Here is a 19,834-nt window from a genome sequence, read left to right as displayed (position 1 = left end):
CAAGCAATCAAACACAAGAGAAGAGTTTTTCATTCTTATTTCATCTTTCTCTTGTAAATATTTTGTTCTTGTGAGCTTAATTCTTGTAAACACCTACCTTAGAGAGGTTTTCTTGTTTACATTTATTATCATTTTGTAAAGGGGAAAGGTTATAGTTTAGCCCGGAAAAACTAGGGAGTTATAAGGTTATCTCTTTGTCCTCAAAAGAAAGAACAAATTAGTGAATTTGTTGGAAAATCCTTGGTGAGGAGCTAAGGTAGTGGATGTAGACTTTGGTTGAGAAAGTCGAACAACTATAAATCACTGTGCAATTCTCTATCTTTCAATCTCCTTACTCCCTAAACACAAAACCGTTCTGATCCCTATTTGCAAACCATTCCGGTTGTCGATTCGAGCTTACGAAAATCCCAACACGTACCACTAATCGAAACACCGAGTTGGTAAGTGACGTCTTCCAATGTAATCGTCGCTTCACCACTCAAAAAATGAAAAGTATGCTTTTTGGGCATCCAACATTCAATCAACACCAAAATTAATATTGGTTTCACCTTAAAACCACGAAGAAATGTAACTAGATACAACCCGAATTGTTGTAGATATATAATAATCTACTCATGTGGATCTTTAAGTGTCATTCCTTGCTGACGGATGCCCTATTCTTCTTTCGGAGTGAGTTCACGTGAGGAAATATGGACAACATTAAGCGTAACATTTCATCTCGGATATACATTTTCATGAATTCTTAAAAAAAACAAAATTTTCTCCTTAACAATACCCAATAAAAATCCTACTCCCAAACCCCTATTTATAACCCCAAACCCAACGACTATAAACTATTATAATTTTCAAAAATCACATGGAACTCGTCACCTCGACATGACGAGTTCCAATATGACTGTTGCTTCTGTCCATTGCCCAACGATTATAATCAGTTAGTTGATTTTAAAATCCAAAGGAACATGTCACCTTGATGTGACGAGATTCACGATTTTTTTAATTTATTATAAATTTAAAATTAATTACTGATTTTTTTAAAAATTATTAGACTAGTCATATCGACTTGACGAGTTATGAGAAATATATTATAATATTAGACCCCACAAATTCCACTTATCTGAGACTATTTAAAAATAATTTTCGAGCAAATTCGTCAGTCGGCAGGACAGATTTACCCTACATAGTAACATTTGTTGTAGATCCCTAAAAAAATTCTGGTTGGCCTAATGGGCCAATTAAATAAAGCCCATGGTCTAATGGGCCAGTTTTGCCAAACATTACTAGTTTAAGGATTATTTTTAGTTTAAGCCAATAAATAAATAAATGAGGCACGATGACAATTAGCATCTTGGGTGGGGTGGGCCGACAGAGAACTGGACCGTACACCAAGGTACTTTGGTAATTTCGCGTAAACCTCATGACTATTAAAGCCAACACATGGGTTCTGAACTGCTATAAAAATACTGAAACCCAGCGAAAAATCAAAGAGGGAGAAAGGAAAATATATAGGGGGCGGGTAAAAGAGTTCAGTTTCAGGGATTCTTGTTAAAGCCTAAAATCCCTTGGCATTTGCTGTTTTAGCATCTCAAAAGCTTCCTTCCTTAATATCATCGAATCCGCTTTTGTTTTTTAATGAGTCGATTAGGGTTTAAATCCTTGGTGTATCATGGTGACTTCTGTTTGGGAGAACTCAACACTATTCCTGTTCCCCCCTCCAATTTCCAATTCCCGAATAACGAAATCCGAATCCACCACATCTCCCCTACCAGCGAACGATGCATTCCTCTTTCCGTTCTCCACACCATTTCCTCATTCCCCCTTCGTTGCAAGCTCGAATCCTCTTCTCCAGTCGAACAACCGCATTTGATTCATCTTCACGCCTCTTGCTTTTATGAATTCAAGGTTTCTTTCAATTCCCACCTTTTTTTTATTTACTTGATTACTAAGTTTTTTTAATCATGATCTTTTTCCTTGTTTTAGACGGCCGTGGTTTTGGTTGGAGATGAGGAGGTTCACTTAGTGGCAATGCCGAGTAAACAAAAGAAGTTTCCGTGCTTTTGGTGCTTTTCCGTTCCTACGGGACTGTACAATTCCTGCTTAGGGATGCTGAATTTAAGGTGTCTCGCAATTGTTTTCGATCTTGATGAAACGCTGATTGTTGCCAACACAATGAAGTCGTTTGAGGATAGGATCGAGGCTCTTAGGGGTTGGATGGCAAGGGAGAGTGATCCGATTCGTCTCTCGGGGATGTCGGCTGAATTAAGAAGGTATATGGATGATCGCTTTCTGTTGAAGCAGTACACGGACAGTGATTGTGTCGTTGATAATGGAAAAACATTTAAAGCTCAGATGGAAGAGATTCCACCTTCGTCTGATGGCCATGACAAAGTTGTTCGGCCTGTGATTAGGTTGCAAGACAGAAATCTTGTCCTTACTCGTATCAATCCTGAGGTTAGAGAAACAACTAGAGAAACAATGATTGGCATGACGCATTTTGTTGATCTAGTTGGTTATTATTGGTGGATTTGAAATCTACAAAGATTGTTCATCGAAACATAATGTCCATGTATGGATTCTATTGGTTGTTTTAGAAGTTAGATCAAAGAAGCTCATCTCTTATGTGACACTTTTAATGATATAACACGTTGAACTTAAGATTTAAGAGTGTCATGTGGAATTTACTGGACTGATAATCATTCCATGATACATACATTATGAATTTATGATAAGTGCTTAATGTAACAGGTTTATACTGACTTCGGACGAATGGTTAGGCTCTGTTTGGTTTGGACTATGAAGTTGTGTATGTTTTCTCATTTATGAATTGTTTCCTTTGTCCAGATACGTGATACTAGTGTGCTTGTGAGGTTGCGTCCTGCATGGGAGGATTTGAGAAGCTATTTGACTGCAAAAGGGCGAAAGCGATTTGAAGTATATGTCTGTACGATGGCTGAAAGGGATTATGCATTAGAGATGTGGAGGCTCCTTGATCCTGGGTCACACCTGATAGGTTCAAAACAACTACGGGAACGAGTTGTTTGTGTCAAATCTGGCAAGTCTATATAACAATTTTATATATCTTATTTTGTACTGTGGACTTCTTGAGATCATTTAAAAAATGAACATTTTGTAGTAGGTAGCCTCTCTTTCTTGCTGTTACTCCCACCTTGCAACTACTTTAGCAACTTTGTAAGCCCTTTTGGCTTTTAAATGATTTTTACAGGTTCTAGGAAATCTTTGCTAAATGTGTTCCGAGACGGAAAGTGCCATCCTCAGATGGCAATGGTAATTGATGATCGTTCAAAGGTCTGGGAGGATAAGGATCAACCTCGAGTTCATGTAGTTCCCCCGTTTGCTCCATATTATGCTCCTCAGGCAGAGGTGAATACTGTGCTTGTTTGCAGCTAACTTAATGAGAATTTGAGATATGGTTTTCTTTTTCTGATATTTTTGGTTAATCTTCTCCCTCTTTCTTAGACAGCAAATGCAGTTCCAGTTCTCTGTGTGGCAAGAAATGTTGCATGCAATGCCAGGGGTTTGTTTTTCAAGTAAGCCATTAATTTTGTCTGGTAGATGGCTATTCATCATTCTAATCCTCTTATGTTTGCTTTTTATTTTCTTATTTTGCTTTTGTCCAGAGAGTTTGATGAGAATGTATTGCGGAAATTATCTGAAGTTTTTTATGAAGATGAGGTGTTAAATCTGCCAAATGCCCCTGATGTGAGCAGCTATTTGATGTCAGAGGTACACAAATTGACAATAAATGATAATTAATTGAGAGAAACTCCGAATTTCCAAATGTACTTGAGGCATTTACTCACCAGAGATTTGCAGGAAGCTAGTTTGGCTCCAAATGGGAACAATGGTGCTCCTATCTGTGAAGGAATGGATGGAGTTGATGTTGAACGGAGAATGAACCAATCGGTAAGTCTTGATTAGTTACACGGTAAATGGATATCAATTTGTCATTGGTATGTGATAAAACTTGAAAAGTGTAAAACTGAGCTCGACTCAACTAAAAAACTAACGAGCTTAAAATTGTCAAGCTCGACTCAAAATCAAAAATTGAAGCTCGATTTGAGCTTGAAAAAACTTGAACTCAAAATATTCTCAGACTTAGCTCGATTGAAGCTCAAACTCGAGCTCGAACATGAACTTTAAGTACATGAAAGTCTTATATTGTATTTTTTTTAAAAATAACATATAAATGTTAATATCATCAATAATTTAATTCAAAAATAAAATTTCAATATATTATTTTTTTGAGTTGCTCGCGAGTTTTCGAGTCGGGTATCAAGTAGCTCAATTTGACTCTTTAAGAATTTGAATCGAGTTCATTTGATTTGAGAGTTGACTAAGTCGATCTCAAGTAGCTCGCGATTTGTCTTATAACATTTACAGCCCTAGTTCCAGTGAATGCCCCCCCCAATCCCCTTATTTTTTTCATAATTATAATATCTATAGTTTATTCAGGAGGAGAAACATATTATGGACTCTTCCACTCGGCCAGTTACAAATAACGCCGAGTTGAGAATGGAAACCTCTCAGCCATCTGTTACAGAAGTTGTTAGCCCTGCATCCTCAATGGCACCATTGCCTTCCCAGAGTAGGATTTCTATTAATGTTATTTTATTTTGAATGCATGATTTACTGGATTGGATTGTATTTGAGCTTATTTTTTGCTCTTATCTGCACCTTAGAACCTAGTTTACTTGGAGCTCCTTTTCTGCTTTCAAATCCTATGCCACTTGGAGCTTCTGTGAGACGAGATAACAACAGTAGTGATAGTGATTATGACATGAAGAGAAGAGCCCTTGGCACAAGACAGAATTTGGACTTGAGGAATCAGAGCTCAGTCCAACCTCCACTCCTACTGAAAGTTCCAGTACAAACATCATCATCAGTTGTCTCACAGGGAGGTTGGTTGACTGACGAAGACAGCAATGAAGCACATCTAAATGATCAACCGTCAGGTAATGCACAAGAATCTGATGCAATGAAATCTAATAAATTGCGAGCTTATCAGAATCCATTTTCTCATACTGCACCAGGATCCGTATCTACTGGTTTACCATTACATGCATCCCAAGTGAAGGTGGAAGAGGTTTGGTCAAAATTCCTTCTGATTTATCTTATATAACCTGCGTGCATCCTAATTTTTATCTTCTATACTTCAGGCACGTACCAGACTTGATACACCAAAACAGAATGTTCTGCGTACTGTTCATGTATTAGGTTTGTAAAGCTATTACTCTTCTCTTTGTGTCAGCCAGTTGTTGCATGGTATTGATATGCTGTTTAAAGAAGGCTTTGTAGTCTTGCAAGTCTATACATGGTAGAATAGTTTGAATATGGAATAATGAGAGCTGCTATGAGTGGTGGATAAGTTTTAGAGTATCAATATTGAAGGTAAATGTGCTTGTTAAAGTGTACTTGATAAATAGACGTACGAGTAAAAAGGGAAAGGAAGAACTGTATAGGAAGGGAAGATGCTGTAGAAGAGTTGAACATTGAATGAAAGAGTTGAATAGCCTTCTCAAGATAATTGCATTAATTTAGATATTGTGGGAGAAGAACAAGGTTCTGAGGTTTCTAATGCTATTGCTCATGCATTTAGAAGACTTGATCATAATTTCAGTGGATGATTGTTTGAATTCTCTTGCAGAGACAGGTGGAACTCAGAATCCTGTGCCCTCTATTAATAGAGAATTGCAATCTGAAGGAAAAATGAATCTTCTACCCTCCCATTTGTCAATAAGTGTTCTACAAGAAATTGGACGAAGATGTGGTTCAAAGGTACCGCTACTTTCAGGATTAGGATCCTGTCCATTATTTTTCTACCTTGCTATATCCAATTATATTTAATCACCATTCATAAGTATTATTGTCACGGTATGCATAAGGCTCCTGAACATTTGAACGGTGCTGACAAGTGTATTATGAAGTAATGGACAAAAAAATAATAGAAGGGAAACCAGCTCTTCCCTTACATGGCATATTTATATTTAAGCTTGACTGCCTTGCTTAATCAATTTTTGTCTTCCATATTTGTACTCTACAGGTCGAGTTCAGGTCTGTTGTTAGCACCAGTAAGGATTTGCAGTTTTCTGTTGAGGTCGGTGAAACCTATATTTCCTTGCTAATAAACAGATTTATTATGGATAGATCTGAGTTTTCAATTGTGTTTGTCTCGTAATACTGCGAAAATGCTTTGTTTTGGGGTTTTGACATGTATTTCTCCTTGAAACCAGCTTCACTAATGCTCTTTGTTCTCTCATTTCCCTTTCCCTATGATTGTAGTTTGCACCTTGGTTTTGACTTTTCAGAAAGCTGCTCACTTTTCTGGCTTATTTTTTTTAGGTTTTATTCACTGGCGAGAAGATTGGTGTTGGAATGGGCAAGACAAGGAGGGATGCTCAGCAGCAAGCTGCTGAGCTTGCCTTGCATAATTTAGCTGGTGAGTTTATTATTATATGCTATTTTTCTTGCTGTACTTATTATAGGAGTTATTTTATTTGTTCCAAGACTGGAACCATGCACCTTGGTTTTGATAGGATTGATTCAGACATGAATAATTGCCATGGGGCTATAATTTCTTAACTTTTCCAAAGGTCCCATGAATCATATCTCCATTATATTTGACTTCTCTTTAGATGCAATGGAAGGATTTTAAACTTTTTAGTGCTTTTTTGGAGCCTTATAGGGGCTACACGGACATATTTTCATGCATCATACTTGGTAAACAATATGATATTGGTATAATATGAGTGCATTTTTGGATTATAAATATTGTCTTCTTTAGTTTTGTGTTTTTCTCAGCCATGCTTCAAGAAAAAGTGCTGGAAGGAACTGAGTTTTTTTTATACATGGTATCTCAGAAAAATATGTAGCATTTATAGCACCTCGTTCGGGAGCTGTGGATAGTGATTTCAATAGTCTCACTCTTGGAACTGAAAATGGATTTCTATGGGACACGAGCCCTGCATCAAATGAAGCAATAAAAGAGGACGGGTTACCTAAAGATAATACTTCTGAGGTGGGCATTCCTGACAATGCTTTCACTACTTGATTTGATTTCTTTGTTTAAAAAAAAAAAGAAATAAAGTGACCCTTGGATAAAGGGTATCTGGGCAAAAAGTTTCCAGACATGAGGTTGTGGTTATCTGGAGAGAAACCACTCCTCTTTGGAATGCACCAATATGTAAGAGCTGAAACTCTGAAAGTAGAGTGGGCTGGCTTCATGTCTGCCACTGTTGCCTTAACTGGCTATCTTTAAAGAGGTATGGGCTTGGTGTCAGTCTTTCATGTTATATCAGTAACATGAAGGACATAGGAAGGAGGACAAGAGCACCTCTGAATTTTATTACCCTGAAACATAACGTACAACCAATTCCTAGTCATAGACAGCTTGACATAAAACTTAAAAACATAAAACAACCTGCAGCAGTAAGACCAGAACCTAAAAAACTGGACAAACAGAAGAACACAGAAACCTCAACAGAATACCACTTGATCAACCAATACCAGCCTTTGCTAACTCATCCGCTTCCCAATTGGCGGCTCTCAATATGTCTTGAAATGATGCCCTGTCCTTCCACCTTAGAAGCTAAACCTCTAACCAAGTTCTGAAATAGTGGGGTACAGAGGTCAGGATTTTTAATCCACTTCAGAGCTGTGGTGGAGTCCGCTTCCAAAATAATCCTCCGACTTGGAGAGAAACCTACTTCTTCGATGAGAGTCAAGCCTCTTTTGATCGCCATTAGTTCTGCAAGAATTGGAGGACCACCTCCAATATTTTCTGAGAATGAACCCAGTAATAAACCCCTGTCATCTCTAATCAAACCACCTATTCCACCTTTGTCCCAACCCTTAGCCATTGCTCCATCAACATTGAGTTTAAGGAAGCCTTGTGGAGGAGGTACCCACTTTGAAGGAGTAGAACACCCTTTTTTCTGATTACCATTCGAATCTGCCAATTTTAGATTCCCAACTAGGGAATCGAAAGGAATATAAACATCCTTAAAATTCACCCCGAACCAAGTAGCAGTTCTGTATCTAGCAAGAAAGAACAGCATAGCAGAATCCACCTTTTTTTTGAAAAACAATCTCATTTCTGCATTTCCAAACTAACCACAGCACCGCCTTAGGAATGAATTTCCAAATATTCGATCTCGGAACTAAATCATCCCACAAAATAAAAAAATCCGTCATATTCTTAGGAACCACAAATGAAATGTTCCAGTCCCTCAAAAATCTGGACCACAGAAACCAAATCACCTCACAATGCAGAAACAGATGTGAAATTGATTCCTCACACTTCCCACAAATCGGACATAAAGGATGATCAATCCCAACGACACCTCTCTTCAACAGCTCCTCTTTAACTGCTACTCTTTGATGTGCAACTTGCCAAACAAAAGCTTCTACACGAGGAGGTGCAACCCCTGTCCAAAAGTGGCTGTACCAAAAACCCTCTTCTCCATTAATGCCCTCCTTATCGAAAAAATTTGTGATGCAGGATTTAGCTGAAAAACAGCCCTCTCCATTACCTAGCCATATCCAACAATCTTCCTCGAGTAATGAAGGAGATGAGGTGTTTAACAAGGAAATAAGCTGCAACCATTGCTCAACCTCCCAATCCACCAAATTCCTTCTCAATTGTATATCCCAAACCCAACCGGATATACTGTGCAACCTGAATTCTGCCACCTTTCCCATTTTATTTTTTGATAAAGCAAAAAGTCTCGAAAACATCTCCTTCAGAGGAACCGTACCCAGCCATATATCATTCCAAAACTCCACTGATTCCCCATTACCAGCTCTTAAACACATGTTATTCCTTAAGCAATCCCCAAAATCGTCAGAAGAAAAGAAATTATTAACCACACCTTTCCATATCCAAGAAGCTCTGGCTGAGCAATTGTTCCCAATCATCGTAGAATTCGGGTTCAAATTATTCACACTGCACATTACTATCTTCCACCATGTTCTCTTCTCCGAAGCAAATTTCCAAACCCATTTCCCCAATAAAGCCCTGTTCAAAATCAGCAAATTCGGAATCCCTAAACCTCCCAATTTCTTTGGCTTACACACCAACTTCCAATTCAACCAATGAATGTTATTTTTTCCTGCCGAGTTTCCCCATAAAAAAGCTGCCATGATCGAGTTTGGCTTGTTGAAAACACTTATTGGTATCCGAAAAATAGATGAGAAGTAAATGGGGAGAGAGCACAAAACTGATTTCACCAAAACAACCCTTCCCGCCAACGATAGGGATTAACCCACTTTTTCCTGAATGAAAGATCTGGAATCATTGCAATTAGTGATTGAAACTGGTATGGGTTAACCCACTTTTTCTTTTATGACTAAATCTCAGGCTGCCGATGTGGAACCTGGGAGTAATTTGTCAAGTATAGCAACTCAACCAGTTGAAAAGCGTGCCAATTCACCAAGGTATGTTTTCCTTAGTTTGCTTTTGGTGGATCTTCAGAGGTCATATCCCCATATGCATATATGAGACAAATGTTAGACACGAATATTTCAGACAAAATGAAGAGTCCGAGCAACATAGCATCGCAGTCTGTGACTTGGTAATATTGTGAAAAGTTTCTTTGTTTCTCGCCTATCAATCTCCAACTTGGATTCACATTTGAAAGGAATGTTTTGAAATTAGAAAGTTCAGTCTTTTCATAACATTGGAGGATGAAAATTTGTGTTGGAGCTTTCATTCGTAAAGGAGTGAATGTTTTAACCCCTCACCTTCCTATCTCAATGTGCAGATTGTCTGAATCAATGCCAAGCAAACGATCAAAGGAAGGAGTCCTGCGTCGATTAGGAAGTCTATCGTCATCACGGCAACCGAAAAATGAACCATGAGAAGGTTTTGAGTTGACATGAATTTAGCATAACAGGCGTGGAGAGATTACAACCGACCTTTGATTTTTTGATATCGTCTGAGGTGAATAGACCTGTCTCTCTCATCAGGAAATATGGAGGAGATGTTCAATCTTTTTTTCCGTCTCATCATTTTGCCCCGTCATTTCCTGCAAGGTGTCGTGTATGATCATAAGGCTCAGCTTATTCTCAGGTCTGATAGTCGACTTTATGTTAACATCAGTGTTTCAATGATCAACGAGTTCAATTTTTTTTCTTAAGATGGAAGTTTCAAACAGAGAGCAGAAGTGAAAATCTTAGCCTGGTACTGACCCATAGATGAAAATGAATAAAAAGGATGGAGTAAAACTCGACCTTCAAATTCCAACTGGAAGATATGACGCTAAAAAAAGATTTCAGAAACCTTCTCTTTCACAAACATCTGAAAAACAACATTCTAATGCAACTTGGTTCAAAACCAATTTGATTTTAAAATCTCACGCGTATGAAATCAAGAGGAATTCAAAGCCTACCAATCAAGATAGATTACAAAAGCATTGATCGAGTCGAGATCTCGAGCTGGTACGGGTTCAAATTTCAGGAAAGGGACTTGTGATGAAATTTATGGGATTCATCTTGACCATTTTCAACAGAGAAAATATAACCAAATTATTTAACTTGGGTTGGAAAGAACAACATAGAGAGGATCATCCTTGGCTTTAAGAACCGAGAGCTTTTCATTGTTGGACTAAACTATAAAGAATTGATCGAATTATAATTAAAATATTAGATTTATGAAATTCACGAATTTGATGGACACAAGATTCATAAAAAGGTGTAATCAGGAAACTATCTAGGTAATGACGGTTAGATTGATAATCAATCTTCAGGACACGATGATTCCTTTTGATTGAACGTAAAGCTCATCAATTCAAGGTAAAAACACACAACAAAACAAATGAACCTTTCATTCATGAACTGGTAGAAGCGTTAAGCTTTTACTGCACAGTTCTAAGATATTCGAGAGATATGCAACAAAAAAATTAACAATCTTCATGTCACAATTATGGCATGGGCATAAGAAGATTATCTAGACCAAATTTTCTTTCTCCAATATTGATCTTTAACATGCTAATATTTATTCTCCAACCTCATCTTATCAGCACGTGTCGTTGTCATTCTAATCCATTTTATTTCTAATCCTAGTAAGTTCTCTGCTCGTATCACTATTGAGATCACTGTAATAATATCATTCTCTATAATACTCAAAATTGTATTAGTAGTGATTTTCGATAGGTTTAGTTTTAAAAGATTGTGTTTTCACTAATAAAGCTACCTCGGTGGTAAAATGAATGATTGTTATTCTTAAATGTCATGGGTTCGAGCACTAACGACTGTATGATATTTAAGTATTCATTATCCTACATTAGGAGGAAACATCCCTTGTGAAGGGTATTTAAAGAGACTTATCTTCTCTCCTAGTTGAATGTGGATATGATATTCCCTCGTGTGTTTTTGTTTGGTTGGGTCATGATTGTGTTTTTTTAAAGAAAATACATTTTTTTGAAATTAAAACTAAAATGAGAATTTTTAAAACCTAGACATAGCAAAAAATAAATAAATTCAAACAAGTCAAATTAATTGCTGGACATTATTTGTTTGATTGCTGGAAATTCGAAAATTAATTTGTTGTCCTTCTAACAGTTGTGTTAGTTGTTAATTCTGATTTTGATTTCACAGACTGAACCTAGATGATTTTGGGGATAAGTTTAAATCATTATGACAAGGAAAAAATATAAGTTTCAGGGCTTGATTTCAACAGTCTGTCTATTGATTTAAAAGTTGTTTCAACATCTATTTTTGTGAATGAACCTAAATAGTTTTGAGGTTAGATTCAGCCAGCTATTACAAAATATTTACATCATTTAATTTTTGAAATTAAATTAGTGATTTATTAAATTTATTTTTACGTTTTTAACCCTTGTTTAAGCTTATAAATATAGAACTTTTCCTCTCATTTTCATCATCCAACAAGTTACAAATACTTCTCTCTTTTAAAAAATCATCTCAAAAAGGTTTCTACATCTTTTTGACGAGAAGTGCAATTCCACATTTTCCATTATGAAAATTCGGGTGTACGAATTTTTTAGAGAGTCGTGCTATCCTCGGGGGACGACCGCCTATAGTAGCGATTACACACATCGAGGCGAAATTCGTTTCTAAGGTTGGTTTATACTACGACACAGTTGTTCGAATTTACTGTTTAATTATTTTATTAATTTCCAGACAATGCTAACGATTTCATTTTGCAGTTTCTATTTTCCTACATCTAGAACAAATACTACCACTTGTAATCACCCTAGATTAAGTATGAGGGGTGAGATGGTAATTTTTCTTAAATTAAGTTTCAAGTTAGAATTTTTGTAAAATAGGTCAGGAAATGATGATATGATATGATTTTGAAGGTTTTAAAGTGCTATTGGAACTTTAATATTTCCATGAAACTTCTAATATCTTATGACTTTATAATATAATTGGTCACTTAATTTATGCCATATTTTATGATAACAATATACATTATAAATATGTGCCTATAATTATGGATTTTAATCCAACAATCTCCCACTTAGGTAACATATGTTTCCTGATAAATATATAAAATTTGTTATCTTACAACATGTATTCTATAACAATCTCGTCCATCAACTATATCCATATTGGATCAAAGCGGTCTTTTTCATATCAATCATGACTAGATCTATCAATGATCATATATACAAATACAATCAAATGAAAAATCAATCATGGAGTGTAGCATGAAAATTACATGCAATGTGAATCACACATGTATATTTCCAATTGGTCATCTTTAACTATTAGTGAGATCAAATTTTACCAAAACCAGAGTATATAAACCTAAATAAACTTATTTATGCAGAAAATAACTTTACATAAATATCCTTAAACTGAAATAACTAAAATTGTGTCTATAAAAAAAGAGCATTAAAATTATAGATTTCTGCTAAAACCGAATATCCTTAAATGATATTACACCCACATGAGTAACGTGCTCATGAAAGACCTTGGGTGACAATTCCTTAGTAAGCGCGCAATTATGAGTTTGTACCGATATGCTCTATAAACACATAAACACTCTAAATTTTCTTTAAAAACATAGACATAATGTCTATGTGCTTAGACTTAAGGTGTTTCTATTATATATGAAATAAAAGTGTGCAACTTAGTTGTTATAAAATAATTCAAGTGATCTTTCTTATTAATCTATAATTAGTAGTTTATTTGATAAAATTTTACATCTATATTCCAATAAATTGGAGTCCATAAACATGATGATCTTTTACTTACTAAACCTCGGATATGTTTGGCTGCTATCCAACAATTCATGCATAAATTGCTTAATATCCTAAAATTATTCGCTATGTCTGAATGCGTATAAACTTGAGTATACATTAAATCCTTTATTTATTTTGAAGCATAAGGAATCTTTTGAATTTCTTAGTTTCAAAATCATTCTCAGGGCGCTGATCAAGACTAAACTTGTTTCTTTTAGAAATAAGGGATATTATTAGTTTACTTCCATTGAACTTATAGTATATATAATTTTCAACCAAATTCATCTCAAAATCAAACGAGATAATCACTTGGTGAAATTTGTTATACAATTAACAAGAGTCATACTTAAACACATAAATGGATTTCCCTAATTTGCATATCATTAATTTTGTATCATCAGCCACAATTTTCTAATTGTACCTTATAAAACATCTCATCAATGTTACCATTTGAAATCCAACTTATGTAACTCAAGATTAAATTTTAGCAGCAAGTATCATGATTATCTTAAAAGAGTCTTTCAATTAAACCAAAGAGAAAATCTTTACAAAATCAATGCCTTCTTTATGAGTATATTCTTTAGATACAAGACACGCCTTATACCTATCAACATCACCATTTACATCCATTTTGGTTTTAAATATCCATTTGCAACCAATTAGTTTTACACCTTTAGGTAATAAGACAAGTTCTTAAACTTTATTATCTTATATAAAACTTATACTCTTATTTCATGACATTAATCCACTTATGAGAGTCATAACTTTTATAACATGACGAAATTTAACTATATTACCCTTCATCAATTCCAATGTGATCCTTATTTCTTGGAGAAATACAATAATCTAAAATATTATTTCTCTCAGCTCGTGGATCTTCCTAATGACACTTGTTGTTTGAAGTTGTTGAATTTGTTCTTTTGTAACAATTTCTCATCTTAATGGATAATTGTTCAAAATATCTTATTGAGATTCTAAATTCACTTCTTGATTAACAGCATATATGAACACATAGGTATCAGAAGTGGTGATAAGAATTGAGTTATAATCTAATTCCTCCTCAAAATCAATTCCTTAAACCTTATTTCTCCCTCCAAACTCAACATCCTCAAAAATAATGTTATAGATCTCACCCTAAATTATTCTTAATTATGAGATCATAAAACTTATAACCCCTAAATTGCTCAGAATAACCAAAGTAATTACTAATTGTTGTAGAATTTAATTTCTCCTCATATGTCCTAATTTATCTCAAGAGAGAACAACCATTTCTAACATATTGTTAACTCTTTTAAGCTGGACCCTTAACAACTACATTCTGATTTTATTTTGTCCTTATCTTTATATTCAATTTTCAAATGAGTACTTTAAAACATATTATGCTTCAACCTTTCTTCCTCTTGTACACAATGAAAAATGAGCTCATTTAGAATTCATTTCTCCCTTTGAGTAATTAAGCTCTATAAGAAGCGACGCTGAATTAATAAGAACAAGTAATTCTTTAGAAAAACTCGATCTTAAGTGCCTTAAGTCTTGAAGCAATATGTAACATATCCATAATATACTCCATCACATTTCCTCGACCTTTATACTTTATAGACATCAAAGAAGTCAAAAGTGATGTCATTTAAACCTTAATATTTTTGGGAAAATATTTCTCAATTTATTCATGGAAACCATTAGCCTTAGTAAGCTTTTTAGATTATGTGCCCCTAAAGACTTCTAAAATGTTGTGTTTCATGAGTACTAGACTCATGCCATTTGATCAAATTTCATCTCTCAAAATCTCTTATACCAATTAATGATTTTGTCCCCCATGAGAGTAAGAAATTGTTCTTTCCTTAATACAAAGTGTATGTTCATACAACCAACACCGTATGTAAGTGCATTTTCTCATATCCTAAGACTCGTTTTATTAAGCATGAGTAGAAAAAGTATAATAGCAGATAATGTGATAGAAATAAATTAATAATTAGCTTAGTATAGAACAAAACATAAATAAGTTGAAGCTTACATCTTAAGTAAACAAATAAATTCAAAAATAATGGCTAATTATGATCTCAAGATACCAAATACTACATCAATATCAAGTCTTTAGACTATAATATTAAGAGTAAATGGTAATTTTTCTATAGTAATCAAACATTGACAATTAGTTATGTCGAAAAATAGACTAATCTTTGGACTAATGTAATGCTCACATAAAGTACATTATAATTGTCACATATTATTACCACATGTGTCGCTAGAATTATGACCAAATCTTAACTTTCCTTTGGCCAATTAATAAACACATGAATCACAACAAACATATAATATTCTTGATATTTCAAATAAATCGATCTACACAAAAGAGGTCATTTTGGCGGTATTTTGTTTCAACAAATCTATTAAATATCAGACTTAGCCAAAATATGAATTAATTTGTTTAATATATATATATGGCTTAAATGCCCCATTGCCCCCTAAACTATATCATTTGTATCGAGTTACCCCTTAAAGTTTTTCAGGACGTTTTGCCCCTCAATTATAAATTGTTATCCCTTTTGCCCCAAATCATTAACACCATTAAAAATATATTCGAACCAATCAAAACACGCCACATCACCTCTTAATATATTATTATTATTATTATTATTATTATTATTATTATCATCATCATCATCATCTAAATAAATAAAAATAAATAATAAAATAAAATAAGTACACTACCAAAATTACCCATCTTTTATATCTTCTCCTTCCCCTACATTCTTCAGCTCCAAAAACACCGGCCATATTCATCACCCGTGGCAGGCGTCTGTGTACATTAGGTTGACCGAGGAAATTACCAAACGCTAGATCTAAGAGATTGGTATATGATCTTGATATCATCTTTAACCCTCCTTTTATGTAACACCCCAACCCGTACCTGACCCGAATACGAGTCTGAAGTGTCACATTGACTTTTCAAATTTTGACACTTAAAGAAAAATAGGGAAATTTTAAACTTTCATTAAAACAAAATACGTTAATTTATATAAAAGAGACCACAAAATACAAAATTGATCAGAGCATTTGTAATTAACAAATTATTACATGCCAACACTCTATACACAACCAAAATACATACTTTGTCAATTACTTCTGATATGACCTTTTAGTAGTGATGTTGTCCTTGCCACTTCTATTATTGCTCTTCTTGTTTCTTGGTACCTACGTGTAAATCACTTACACTCTAAGTCATAGACTTAGTGAGGCATAACATAAATATATGTATACACATGTATAACAATGAATTTATGAACATGCATTCTTATCATTGATCAGGACATTTCAACTTTCATGTATCTATTACACTATAACATATATGATGATAACATGTACATATAGCACATACATTCTCATGCTAATTTAACTTTAATTTATCTTTGGATTGTCCATGTACATTATTGAGAACAGAAGGTACGCGAGTACACTGAGGTTGTGCACAATGCTGTCACCACAGCTCGAATAAAATCCCACTAGGGGCACTGAATATTTTTCCAGAAGGACCACTATGTCCTGAAGGACCATTGATAATCCCTCGACTCTTGGCATGCCAATTATACCTACAACTCTTATATTAAATAACATGGGTTTAATTATAATTACATTTCTCATTTCATATATCTTTCATCACTGTCCATGTAAACACATGAGTCACTTCATATGATCATTTCCATTATTTCACATACCTGGAAGGATTCTCTGATAATGACATTCATTCATATAATATCATGTTAAATCATGAATGAAAATGCATGGAATTACTATAACGTTAACACATATAAATATGTATGCATGTGCATGAATATGGAATCATAAATTCAATGATAAGAGATAGACTTATCGCAAGTCTTATCTCAATTCTATTTCATCTAGGATATGCACTCACCTTAGCCTTGCTTTGGCTCGATTCTAATCCTTCGATTGTTCGAAATGAGATTACGTTATAAATCTACATAGTAATACATTGATACATATCATTATACTAATTGATATATTCTAAACTATCACTCCTTAGGCTAAAAGAAAGCTATTTTTATCTTTTAATGAAGGTATGCATCGATGCACTACACCATGTATCGATGCATCCCTTGACGGGTGCATACATAAATCCCATTTGATGTTTGTATTTAAGCAGGTGCATCGATGCACTACTTGTGCATCGATACACTGATGGCATTCGATGTTTTTATTTAAAGGAGTGCATCGATACACTTCATGTGCATCGATACAACTTGAACAATTTCTGGGATTTTACCCTTGATGCATCGGTACACATTGAATGTGCATCGATGCACATAGCCCAAAAATGTTATTTTAGCACGAAAATCTCTTCATAATCTTCTCAACACTTTATATTTCCCCTCTTTTTATATCCTTAACTTGCATACACCTACTTAAACTAATTAATACCCATTGAATACCTCTTAAACTTAAAAATCCAATCCTCCACATAGATTTCAAGAATCTCCCTCAATTTCCAACATGTTCTAAATCTAATTCTAACACTTCGTATGTCTTAATTAAGTCGATAACTAGTCAAATTCAACCTCCGATTTCAAATATAAACTCTATTTCAATAATCCATTCAAGAACTCCTAATCTTTAATTCTTCCTACACCCTTCATCTTGTTGCTTTAAAGTAAATTAAGCTTTCCTTAAGCTTAATTAGCATCTAAGGAGAAAAACCAAACTTAAATTTCAGCAAACAATTAGCTCATAAGAAATCTCACATTTGTTTTGACCTCTTCACGTGTGGAGAAAGAAGAAAAGAAGAGAACTCTGGAACCTTGTGTTTTGCTTCCTTCTTTTCCACGTGTAGCTAATATATATATCTATTCTTTAATTATTTCCTTGCAAATGATCATTCTATCCTTCAATTCCATCTTCCTTACAATTTAACCTATACCAAATTACAATACTATTCAATTATTCTGTTTTAATTACCAAATTATGAAGTTTTACAATTTAGTCCCTAACCCGGTATTGAGGCTGTTACAAATCTCCCCCTTAAGAAAATTCGTCCTCGAATTTTCATTATATGAAGAGATGAGGGTATTGAATCCTCATATCCTCTTCACGTTCCCATATTGCTTCCTCTATTTTTTGATTCCTCCATAATACTTTAACTAATGAAATAGTATTGTTTCTTAGTTGCTTAATCTCGTGAGTTAAGATTTTAACTGGTTACTCTTCATAAGTCAAATCCGGTTGAACCTCAACCTCTTCTAGAGTCACGCTGTGGGAGGGATCAGATCGATACTTCCGAAGCATTGAGACATGAAAGACATTGTGAATTTTCTCCATTTCAAGTGGTAACGCCAGCTGATATGCCACTGGTCCAACTCTCTTTACGATCTCATACGGTTCGATGAATCTAAAACTAAGTTTTCCCTTACATCCAAACCTCAAAACTTTCTTTCATGGAGACACTTTAAGAAACACTTTATCTCCAACTTGATATTCTATCTATTTTCTCTTTAAATCTGCGTATGATTTCTGTCTATCAGTTATTGCTTTGAGATTACTTTGAATTACTTGGACCTTTTCTTCCACTTCCTGTATCAACTCAGGACCAAGAATTTCTTTATCTTTAAGCTCGAACCAATTTAGGGGCGTACGACATCTTCTTCCATAAAGAGCTTCATAAGGTGCCATTTTGATGCTTGATTGATAACTATTGTTGTACGCGAATTCAGCAAGAGGCAAATACCTTTCCCATGATCATTTGAACTCGATAACACAAGCTCTCAACATATCCTCAAAAAATTGGATTGTTCTCTCGGATTGCCCATCGGTTTGAGGATGAAATGTTGTACTAAAGTTCAACCAAGTTCCCAATGCTTTATGTAATGATTTCCAAAATCGTGAAGTAAATCTAGGATCTCGATTCCAAAACAATAGAAACAGGTACTCCATGTAGAAGTATAATCTCCCTGATATACAACTCGACATACTTGTCCATTGTAAAGTCAACTCATACCGGAATAAAATGAGCTGACTTAGTCAATCTATCTACAATCACCCTGATGGAATCTCTTTTTATTCGGAGTCAAAGGTAACCCCGTTACAAAATCCATTGTTACATTCTCCCATTTCCACTGAGGAATAGACATTGGTTGCAATAATCCTGACGGAACTTGATGCTCAGCTTTAACTTGCTGACACGTTAAACATTTGGATACGAATTCCGTAATATCTCTCTTCATTCTAGGCCACCAATATCAACTTTTGAGATCCATATACATTTTGTTTCCTCCAGGATGCATGATCAATAGACTACAATGAGCTTCCGTTAACAAGTCTTTCTTTAACTCATCATCATCTGGAATCACTAGCCTCCCTTGATAATATAGGTTCCCATCAGCTTTCATTTCATAATCCGTAACCTCTTCATTCCTTATCGGTTGTAGCTTCTTTGAACACTTTTCATCTCTAGCTTGCAATTCTTTAATTCGATCTAGCCATGATGGCTTGAGAGTTAACTTTGCACATATTGCACTGTCTCCGCTTAACGATAGTTTGGCCTCCATAGCTCGTAAGGCTGCAAACGACTTCCGACTTAAGGCATCTGCTACCACATT

At 34.9% G+C, this 19,834-nt stretch overlaps 1 protein-coding gene across 3 annotated transcripts; it reads left to right on the top strand.

Annotated features, from left to right (window-relative positions):
* Positions 1-1,501: 1,501 nt before the first annotated feature.
* On the top strand, positions 1,502-10,125 carry LOC120215465 (RNA polymerase II C-terminal domain phosphatase-like 2). 3 transcript variants are annotated; one of them, XM_039213149.1, is made up of 17 exons: positions 1,503-1,899; positions 1,978-2,448; positions 2,839-3,049; positions 3,221-3,378; positions 3,475-3,545; positions 3,636-3,741; positions 3,832-3,921; positions 4,471-4,603; positions 4,698-4,970; positions 5,049-5,101; positions 5,175-5,232; positions 5,663-5,793; positions 6,059-6,112; positions 6,358-6,454; positions 6,876-7,033; positions 9,374-9,450; positions 9,777-10,125. In XM_039213149.1, the coding sequence occupies exons 1-17, from the start codon at positions 1,630-1,632 to the stop codon at positions 9,871-9,873; spliced, it is 2,508 nt and encodes an 835-aa protein (XP_039069080.1). In that variant the 5' UTR covers positions 1,503-1,629; the 3' UTR covers positions 9,874-10,125. The 3 variants fall into 3 exon arrangements, with proteins under 3 accessions (XP_039069079.1, XP_039069080.1, XP_039069081.1); XM_039213148.1 differs by having other exon boundaries at positions 1,502-1,899; positions 4,698-5,101; XM_039213150.1 differs by lacking the exons at positions 9,374-9,450; positions 9,777-10,125 and adding an exon at positions 7,119-7,272 and having other exon boundaries at positions 4,698-5,101.
* Positions 10,126-19,834: the final 9,709 nt, after the last annotated feature.

This window comes from Hibiscus syriacus, unplaced genomic scaffold, assembly GCF_006381635.1.
Source record: "Hibiscus syriacus cultivar Baekdansim isolate YM2019G1 unplaced genomic scaffold, ASM638163v2 tig00110120_pilon, whole genome shotgun sequence".
NCBI classification, from domain to species: domain Eukaryota; kingdom Viridiplantae; phylum Streptophyta; class Magnoliopsida; order Malvales; family Malvaceae; genus Hibiscus; species Hibiscus syriacus.
This window is presented reverse-complemented; position numbering and strand designations above follow the sequence as displayed.

Excerpts from the sequence above, each read along its gene's own strand:
- LOC120215465 (XM_039213148.1), top strand. The coding sequence starts at position 1,630 with ATGAGTCGATTAGGGTTTAAATCCTTGGTGTATCATGGTGACTTCTGT. Across the intron at positions 3,742-3,831 it reads GCAGCTATTTGATGTCAGAG|GAAGCTAGTTTGGCTCCAAA; the intron begins GTACACAAATTG and ends AGAGATTTGCAG. Across the intron at positions 4,604-4,697 it reads GGCACCATTGCCTTCCCAGA|AACCTAGTTTACTTGGAGCT; the intron begins GTAGGATTTCTA and ends TCTGCACCTTAG.